General features: G+C 41.4%; 1 protein-coding gene across 4 annotated transcripts; it reads left to right on the plus strand.

The window, feature by feature from the left end:
- The first annotated feature begins 1,492 nt into the window (after positions 1-1,492).
- On the plus strand, positions 1,493-9,447 carry Tac1 (tachykinin precursor 1). 4 transcript variants are annotated; one of them, XM_055612758.1, is made up of 7 exons: positions 1,497-1,735; positions 2,230-2,361; positions 3,247-3,343; positions 3,798-3,842; positions 4,324-4,347; positions 5,736-5,789; positions 8,862-9,447. In XM_055612758.1, the coding sequence occupies exons 2-7, from the start codon at positions 2,239-2,241 to the stop codon at positions 8,909-8,911; spliced, it is 393 nt and encodes a 130-aa protein (XP_055468733.1). In that variant the 5' UTR covers positions 1,497-1,735; positions 2,230-2,238; the 3' UTR covers positions 8,912-9,447. The 4 variants fall into 4 exon arrangements, with proteins under 4 accessions (XP_055468735.1, XP_055468736.1, XP_055468733.1 ...); XM_055612760.1 differs by lacking the exon at positions 5,736-5,789 and having other exon boundaries at positions 1,493-1,735; XM_055612759.1 differs by lacking the exon at positions 3,798-3,842 and having other exon boundaries at positions 1,501-1,735.
- Positions 9,448-9,729: the final 282 nt, after the last annotated feature.

Here is a 9,729-nt window from a genome sequence, read left to right on the forward strand (position 1 = left end):
AGAACAACAACAAAAATGTACTGTTTGTAACTCACCCAGTTCATGGTATTTATGTGTTTCTGCCCAGATTGATTCAGATAGAATGTGTGTATGGGATTCTTTGTAATTCTGACTTTAACTAGTAAACTCTATGAGATAATGAGGACTTTTGAGGAACTGGAATTAGTTTACATTATTTTAGGTAGAATAGTATCATTGATGTTCTCATCTTGAAAATACTTACCTTGGGCTGAAATACTTAGTTTCTTTCAATGATGAGAATGTGCTTAAGATATTTTGGGCGACAGAAAACTGAGAACTGTACATGAAATGTACAGATTTTTCAGGTGTGCGACTCTACCTTTGTGCTCACAATTTCTCCTTTTAAACTTTTGAAAATAAAAACAGGATGTTCACATCATAAAATCCACCTGAACTTCCACATCCAGGTTAAAAACCAGTAAACATTAGAGGTGAAGCATTGGTTTGGGTTACAAACACTTATTTCCTCTACACATACCGAAAACTTAATAAGAAAATATGATCCCCAAGAGAAAACAACTCTGCCCAAAAGACAACATCCATCCAGGTGTAGTGGCACACCTGTAATTCCAGTACTGGGTAGGCTGCGGCAGGAGGATAACCAATTTGAAGCCACAAATTGAGACCTAGTCTAAAAAAAACAAACAAACAACAAAACCAAAAAACAAAAACCAATTGCAACTTCATTTAGTTCATTGAAAGATAGAGGGGTGTAATAGTGCCAGGGCAGCAGTGATCTGTAAAACCATGGTTTGCTAATGATTTCTGTCTTTCTGCAGAGCCCTGTGGCCACAAAACATAGGCCTCAAGCCTTTGTAGCTCTTCAAGGAAAGGGAGAGAGGCACAGTTATTCTCTTCCAACCCCTTCTGATGTGACAAAGAGAAGCTTTGGGGGAACAAAACATGTCCTCAATTGCCTGATGAGTAAGTTCTATGTGCAACAGCAGGTTTAAATTCCTCTTTCCCCTAAACGTAAAACAAATCTGCTTTCACCTTCCGAAATTCAAGACTGAAACCCTTTTGCAGTGCTAGAGAAATGGGAGAGTATTCTGGCTGATTTAGAAAGAGAGGGCACACCTCACCAACCTTTAAGACCCGGGAAGGTAGAAATGGAAGAAAACTTCCTCTTGCTTCACCCCACTGAAGTGCTTGCTCCTGTCTTAGAGTGATTTTTCTATGACAAGGTTTCACTCCCAAAGTTATTTGGCCATCCTCAAAAGAGCAAGATTTCCGGATGCCTCTTGGGAGAAAAGTTCTCCAAGTCCGAGACATGAGTCACTTCGCTCAGTTTTGATGAGTAATCTCAGGTGTCGGTGAACCTTGTTCGGAAGAAGAGGGGAGGGGGCGTCAGATTTGCAGACGGAAGAGGACAGGCCTCTCTGGATTGGATGGCGAGACCTCGACTTCCCTAAAATTGCGTCATTCCGAACCCAATTGGGTCCAGATGTTATGGACACCGACGGGTTACCGTCTCGGAAACTCTCCATCACGCAAGCAAAAGGCGGAGGGGGCGGCTAATTAAATATTGAGCAGAAAGTCGCGTGGGGAGAGTGTCACGTGGCTCTCCAGGCTCGTCACGCCCGAGATAAATACCGCGAAGCAGGAGCAGGGACTAGAGCGCACTTGGACTCGCTCCGCTCCTGCACCTTGGCCGAGGAGAGAGAAGAGCCCAGCCAGTGCGCACCTGCCGAGCATCCCCTCGGGTCTGACCGCAGTGAGTACCGCTCCGCCCGCCGGCTGAGGCTGCCGGCTGCCCTCCCGCCACGGTCGGAAGGGGCGTCCCAGGCTTTGCTTCTGCTGCAGCCCCAGGCGGGAGACGGGGCGACCGGGGACCGGGGACTGGGGACAGGGGAACAGACGGGCTGTGCAAATGCCAAAGCTCCCCTTCGTCCCCCAACCTCAGAGCCTCCAGGCTTGGGACTGTGGGTCAGTGGGTAGGGGGTCTAAGATGCTGAAACTCAGGGAGAGGAGGATTTGAGGCTCTGGGCATCAATCGCCTTCCTAAAGGGTATGGAGAAATGTTAGACCTGGTGAGGTTTTGTTGGGGATTTTCGTTTGTTTGTTTGTTTGTTGAATCTTGGTTTAGCCGGACCCGTCTTTTATTTTATTTTTCTTTCTTGTGACACTGAAATTCAGCTGCTCTAACTCTTGGGTGCTCACCACCCACACGTGGATAATATCTCCTCTCCTCTCTCCTGCTCTCTCCAGCAAGCCAACATGAAAATCCTCGTGGCCTTGGCGGTCATCTTTCTCATTTCCACTCAACTGTTTGCAGAGGAAATCGGTGCCAACGACGATCTCAATTATTGGTCCGACTGGTCCGACAGTGACCAGATCAAGGTAAGAGACCCAACCAAGCGGGCGTGGGAGCTGTTGCCATCCGCTTGGGGTAGCACCCTGACTAGGTCAGCCCCGGCAGCTCAGTGAAATGTAAAGGGCTGCAGCCCGGGTTCGCACAAAGCTTAGAACCCAGAACTAAGTTTCCCCCTCAGGGAAGGCAACGTCGCAGGTTCAGTCTCTCTCCAGCAGGAGAGTTGCTCTCTCTAACCAGGTAGGAAATCTCGCACGGTTTTGGTCCCTAGTTACGCGGTCTCAGGGGCTTTGATCCAACGCCAGATCGCTTGGAGATGCTGGAGAGAGACGTGAACCAGTCGATGGGAGCAAAAGTGGGATCTCAGCGAGCTGTGGGGGTCTCAGGGGCGGAGGCTAACTCTACACTCCTGTATTCAGTGCTCTGAGTTTCCCTTTACCTGGCTCTCAGCGCCGAGGAGCGCGCCGTGGGAAACTGTGAAAGTTGGGTGATGGTGCGGGGTCGCTTTTTGAAGCATCCACACAGCCTTCTGTATCTACCCCGAATGTGTGTGGTTAGGACAGTGCGGGGTCTCCCAAGTCTGGCTGAGAAAAGAAGAAGGTGATCATGAGACCTCTGATGCAGTAAAGAGCTTTGGAAAGCGCAAAACACCTGAACGTGTCTGCTGGGCAGGGGCACCCAGGTAGACTTTGGGGAGAAGGCAGTCCCAGGCCAAGCCAGATCGGAGAGAGTGCGGCAGACTCTAGAATAGCCTGGCCTGGTGCCAGCCTTCCAGCTTTTGGTCCCTGGGGGATCTGTGGCTCCCAGAGAAGCTCCTGCGCACGCACGGTGGAGCTGTCCTCCCTATTCCCTTCCCTTTCCCCCTCCCTCCCCGCCCTTTACTCAAGTTGTCTTTACGTGGGTTTGTCCCCTAGGAGGCGCTGCCGGAGCCCTTTGAACATCTTCTGCAGAGAATCGCCCGGAGACCCAAGCCTCAGCAGTTCTTTGGATTAATGGGCAAACGGGATGCTGGTGAGATGAGCAATAGTCACTAGGTCTATTAGGTTACTTGGTTTGCATGCTTGCCCCTTCCTGGAGCCCACAAGTGTCTCCTGCCCTGCGAGTATAAATGACTTGTGAGTCCTGGAAGACTCTGATCTGCGCTTGAGTAACGCTGGCACTAGCCCACAGGGGTTGGGAGGTAGGGGGAGATCCATTTCGCATGCCTCACAGCACCAAAGTAAACCAAAGTGGAAACTAACCCTCCGCTAAAAACTCCTCTGTCGAAAGATCCAAATTACAAGGGTCTACGGGTATGTTGGAAAGGTCCAAGCCAGGCTCAGGTGAAAGATGCTGGTAGTGTTTTCTGGGATTGGGTTAGATTTAGCTACCCCTTACTACGGTGATAGAAATATTCAGTTGCCTTGAGTTGATGGCACAGTCAGTGGAGCCTGTGAAGAGTTAATGTCAATTCATCTCTTGTCAGATTCCTCAATTGAAAAACAAGTGGCCCTGTTAAAGGCTCTTTATGGTAAACATCCCTATAAATCTTTACTATTATGAATGATCATGTAGGAAAGTATTTCATGATAGAAATACAAGGTCTTGAAATCATGCCTAATTAAGATTTGTGTGTATGTGTGTGGGTGTGAGGGTGTGTGGGTGTGTGGGTGTGTGGGTGGGTGTGGGTGTGTTAAGCACCTGCACATGTCAAGTGGGTGATCAACTCTGAAGTCAGTATATTAGATAGCTTTGCTAATATTAACAGACCTCAAGAGTCCCACGGTTCTGCCTTTTAAAACCCTAGCTCATATTTGTCTTTTTAAAATAATTTGGTAATAATAAAATAATGAATCATTTTATTAATAATTCATTTACTTTATTCTTCAGGATGGTACATAAATGGGAAGCATTAAATATGTTGAAAATCAATTTCTTGAGTTTTCTGTAAAAATATACAGTAGCTTTTAAAAAGAAATCCATGTGTCTGATAGCTATCTCTTTTCTTCTAGGACATGGCCAGATTTCTCACAAAAGTAAGTTCACAATTATTTTGACACTTATCAAGTGCTAATGGTAGTGATATTAAATTCTGCTTCATGCATTACCTTTTGAGGCATAACATAGGGCTCAGTAATTTTAATTAAGACAAGGTAAGAAAGGAAAAGACATAAGCCTTATCTAGAATGTGATTCGATGAATAACCACTATGACTAAACTCTGTTGTGTAAGCAGATTACAGTACCAAAACATGCATTACATTTAAAAAGGAAAAAGAATTAACACCTGTAAGTTTTTAGTTGTAGAATTTCTATTCAAGGGTTAAAATTCATCACAAGCATTCATCTCCAACCACGCACACCCCACAAACACTACAAAAACAAACAAACACTCCCATACCTTTCTAACTCATATTCATGAAATGAATTTTATGTTGGCAAGGGAGGGGGTATTCCGCTATTGATTAAATAAAGTGGGTGAATATTTGTATAGAAAATTCTCTCAAACTGTAAAAACAACTAGAGATGCAAAGTTATTTCCCCCTTGATCCTATAACTAAATGGGAACCTGAGAGAAAACAATGAAGATTGCAGAACAGTGGCAGTGGAGGGTCTCTGGAGCTTTTTCCTATTTACTTGGATGCCGGGGTGACAGGAAGTCCCTCAGGCTGCTGGCAGTGTTGCCTGCTTCTGTGCACACCATGGATTTGACTTATCCATTGACAGGGTAGAGTCCAAACTGATAACACCCTGGTCTCAATCAACACAGTGGAAACCAAGAACAACTCTCCCAAGCAGTAAGATAATTCTCCCAAAGCCTTCACCTTTGAAAAAAAAAAATACTTTATTCAAATTTACTTTCTAAGGATTTAAATTTTAAGGGAATTTTATATAGCAAAACATATGTAATAAAAATGAATCCATCTTGTTCCTGTCAAAACTAACATGCTTGCACAAAAGGAATATGTTCAGTCTAAATCTTCTAAATGTGGCCCTTAGAAGATACCATATACCAAGGATAGAGATTGGCTTAAAGTTTCCTTGTTGAGAAATGCAACATATTTGGCAATAAAAAAAAATAAGCTTGGCTATTTCTCTCACACGCAAATATGTAACTGACTCCTGAAACTTTAAAGCTAGCTCTAGTGATAACCATAGTTAAAGCTTCATAATAGATAAAACATAATACAGATAACAGATTCTGCTAATGACTGGTTATAGAACTGAGAAAAGTACTTGAAATGCATTGTTTTAGTTTGGTTTGTAAGGCTTATATAAAATCTTCTATGAGTTCACCAGTATGTGAAATAGAAACATATTTATCACACAGGCATATATTCAGATACTTGTTTTACTCTGTACTAGTTGTGAGTTTATTTCTTCAAAGACATACATAATAAAATACCCCTAAATGTATTTTCCAGGGCATAAAACAGATTCCTTTGTTGGACTAATGGGCAAAAGAGCTTTAAATTCTGGTATGTATCAAATTGTGTCTGAAAATATACAAATCTGCTTCTGATACTTTTATGAAGCATAATTTTCAATATACTAAATAAAGGACTTAAAATGAACATTTCTGTAGACAAATTTTCATAGTAGTGTTTGTAGCCAAGAATGGATTGATAGCTGCTTAAGCTAATGCCATCACAGTATTGGAATATTCTCTCAAAATACCAGCTCTTCCAGCACGTGCCCCACTTGGTCATTACCTACGTGAGTCTTTGGGATAGTCTGACACTCTTTGTCATAGTTATCGTCAAAAAAAAATGCACTGGACTCTTAGGGAGAGGTGAGATCTCTTATAATTGAAGTAATATATTATATCTGGCAATATTCCAATACAAAAATAAATAGATACAACAAGCATAATGTCCCTAAAAACCACACTCTCTGAAGTTATGGAAGCTCAAAATCTCAGTGTCTTAATGGGTGTTTAAGAGGGTGAGTGTAGCACAGTCCATACCAATGCCTTTAAAAAGGAACACTATCAAACGATTCTTCAGTTCTAGCTGTATAACTACAGGAAAAAAAAAATGGCACAACTCCACAAATCCATTTCAAATCTAAACTGTGATTTTCCTTGACCTAAGGCTGTGTAACTCCTCTTTTCTCTAGCTTGCAACTTTACATAAATGCCACAGACATATTTCCAAAACCTCTCATTGCTTACTTCGTTTAGACAGACTATATTCAATGTTAAATAACCCCTGTGTTATTTTCATGGAAACTGTCTTTTTGTTAAGCACATGCAAGCCCTTGGTTCAGTTCCCTGAAAAAAAAATGCTTAAATTCTATATATTTTAGTACCAGTGAAAATAAACTAAAATGATAAACATCTGATTAGAAATTAATCAACAGCTATCCTATCTATTTATAGTATTTATAGTTTCCATAAACTTTATAAGATGTGCTGGTTTTATTCTTAGTTATCTGAACTCACACAAAAATAATCATTTTAGTGTTTTTATTATTACTTCAGTTTGCAAATTTAGGCACATCTTTTCTATCTTCTCACCGGTAGTCTTGGGGCAATGAAAGTCTAATTCTTAAAAAAGCTATGTATACCTGTTTAAAACTTGCACTTTTTTCATTTCTATGTATATTGTCTTCCGGCTTTGAGAAATGGAAGATAAATTTAAGCTGCTGCAATGTTTGCCTCCAACTGTATCACTCCTCACATAACTGTAGTTTTCTTACTAATTATATTAGTCACCAAGTCTCCAGTTCTAGAATTTTTAAACCTTTGAGAACAGGTATATATGGACAATATACCTGATGTGCAACTTAGAGAGGATTAAATACACTTAAAGTTATATTATGGTCAATAAAAATAGAGTTGCTACAATGAATCAGAAGTGCTAGGTAGTTTTTCTTTTTCTTTTTTTTTTCTTATATTTTATTTAAGAAAATAAAAGTGGAAAAAACAGGGGTGAAGTAAGCAGGGCAGTGTTTTACATACTCAGTGGACATGGCTATCATTCCCCAGCCGCCTGATGCTTACTGTGTCTTGGTCACACACGCCTTTGACAACTGAGAAATTCTCACCAGCTCCAAGGCACCAAAACTGGTAAATACTTCCGAGAGTTCAAGGGCCGACTAAGAGCTGCTTCGTTGCAGGAGAACCCTGTATCCCACAGAAGCTTCACAGTCTTGGTTGCTTTGCCAAGCATCTAGGCCACTTCTGTGAGGCAGAATGTTGATACCCTAAAAGCCTGTCAAGGGCTAACTCATGCTCCTCATCCCTCTCCTAATAAAAGAGGATGAGAAACAAAGTGTTGCCTTCTTCAAAAGTGGCCCATGTGGGCTCAGGTTCACACATAGAACTGATGCAAGGCATTTAGCTTACAGCTCACCTTCCTTTAGAGGGAGGCAGGCCTTTAGAGAGCCGCCCTGGGAAGCAGAGCTGATGATAGACCTGGTGCCTTCTACCTTCTCCTCCTTTCTCCCCTAGGATACTGTTTACAGTAGCACCATGACATCTACACAACTGTTGTTTCCTCTCCATCCAGCTTTTCATGCAGGACATTTCCCACAATCGCATTCATTTCATGATAACACAAATCTAAGTTATAATGCCAGGTAAGATGATGAAATACCCTTATGTAGACAGTGGTTCTGATCCATAACATTTTGTGGTTATACATCCTTTGGAACTACATCTAATGTGACATGATATAATGCATCTTGGCATTTTTAATCCAGTGAGTCACAGCACTTAAGTTACTTAGTACTTAGTACCCAAGTGCTAAGTACTTTTAGAAATAGCAATTGACATTTCACAGGCCTCCAAATTTTAAGAGGTAGGTCAAAATGTGCTGTGGATTTCTGAGTTCAGTGGAATTTCCTACAGAGAGTGAGAGTGATTTTAGTCTCAAGGGCTATCATCAGAAGGTATCCATGAGAAAAGAGACCCTCACACCATCAAGTTCCCCCAGAACAGAGCTTAGGAAATCTTTGCCTGAAACAAACAAGTTCCTAAATATTTTAGGCTTCCCAAGCTATGTTGTTCAAAGTTGCCATTTTAAAACCAAAGACCCCGTAGATAATAAATACATGAATTGAGTGTGTGTATGTCCGAATAAAACTGTATTTATAAGAACAGACAGTGGGGCACTTTGAACCTATGGCTTGTGGGTTATCAATTTTTGTCCTAGAATAAGAGTTGAGCATTTCCTTTTTATCCTCCTAACGTATGGCTATGTTAGGCATGGTAATTTCTGTAATCACTGTGGGTATCAGCGAGTGCTTGCGTAAGTTGCTGAATATGAGCATCACACTGGATCGCTGAAATACACTGTTGTAGTTTTAGGATACCAAATAAATAGCAGACGACCAAAGAAACGAGGAATGCTGTGGCTAGAACGCTTCTAAGGAAGATATAAATTGTCAGACAGGTTTGTAAGATGTACAGGAAAAAAAATTTAGAAATATTTCTTTCAAGGGGAAATGTCATTATGACACTGTCATAATTTAGCATAAATATTGAGCATTACTAGCTCCCTCTGTGAATCCCCATAAAACATACTTTTTACTTCCTCTGTTTTCAGTGGCTTACGAAAGAAGCGCAATTCAGAACTATGAAAGAAGACGTAAATAAAACTCTGTAACACACTATTTATTCATCTTCATCTGTGTCAATGAGCAGTGAAAGGTAAAATAAAACATGTACTATGAGGAATGATTATTTATTTAATAACAAATGTTATGAGTGAAAAAAAACTCAAAAAAGTGTTTATTTTTTCATATTGTGCCAATAAGCATTGTAATTCTAATGTGACCTTCTCAGAAGTAGAAATTAGTTATAACCTCAGCAAAGCAGTGTTGATGGAATTGTACCAACTTGCCAGTGATGCGGTCTCCAGAGAAGGAAACGCTGCTCTGAGCCAGTTCAGACAGCTACTGCTGGAAGCAAAAAAAGTCCTGTGTGTTCTTGTGCTTCCTTTGGTTGCCTTTATGCTGACAATGTACTGAGACTTTGGTATCTGACTCTATTTGTATCCTAGCAGCATGTTTCATGTTTTGTGACTATATAGAGGTGTTTTTAGAAGTTTCAATGTGATTCTCTGGTCTTCATTCACTGTACGATGTGTTATAATAGCTACCATTTTAAATAAAAGAATGTATCTTCAGGAATTTTGTCATTCTTTTATTAATATTTATGTCAAATCACCAACCATTCTGCTAGATGAAGTATGTTTAAAGTTGTTTTGGTTATCAACCAAGGACCATGTATGGATATAACCTAGAACCTCTGCTCAGATGTAGCCTGAGGTAGCTCAGTAACCAATTGGTTTCTCATAGTGAATGGAACAAGGACTATTTCTAACAGGAACTCAATAATTGGCTCTTTGGCCTCCCCACCCCCCAAGGGAGGAACAGTCCTGTTAGGCCACAGAGGAGAGCTTTGCAGCCAGT

Source organism: Psammomys obesus, unplaced genomic scaffold (assembly GCF_907164565.1).
Source record: "Psammomys obesus unplaced genomic scaffold, mPsaObe1.curated_primary_1811, whole genome shotgun sequence".
Taxonomy (NCBI): domain Eukaryota; kingdom Metazoa; phylum Chordata; class Mammalia; order Rodentia; family Muridae; genus Psammomys; species Psammomys obesus.

Bases quoted from the DNA above. Each gene is read 5' to 3' on its own strand.
- Tac1 (XM_055612758.1), top strand. From the start codon at position 2,239: ATGAAAATCCTCGTGGCCTTGGCGGTCATCTTTCTCATTTCCACTCAA. The intron at 2,362-3,246 runs GTAAGAGACCCA...TTTGTCCCCTAG, and splicing joins CCGACAGTGACCAGATCAAG to GAGGCGCTGCCGGAGCCCTT. The intron at 3,843-4,323 runs GTAAACATCCCT...CTTTTCTTCTAG, and splicing joins CCTGTTAAAGGCTCTTTATG to GACATGGCCAGATTTCTCAC.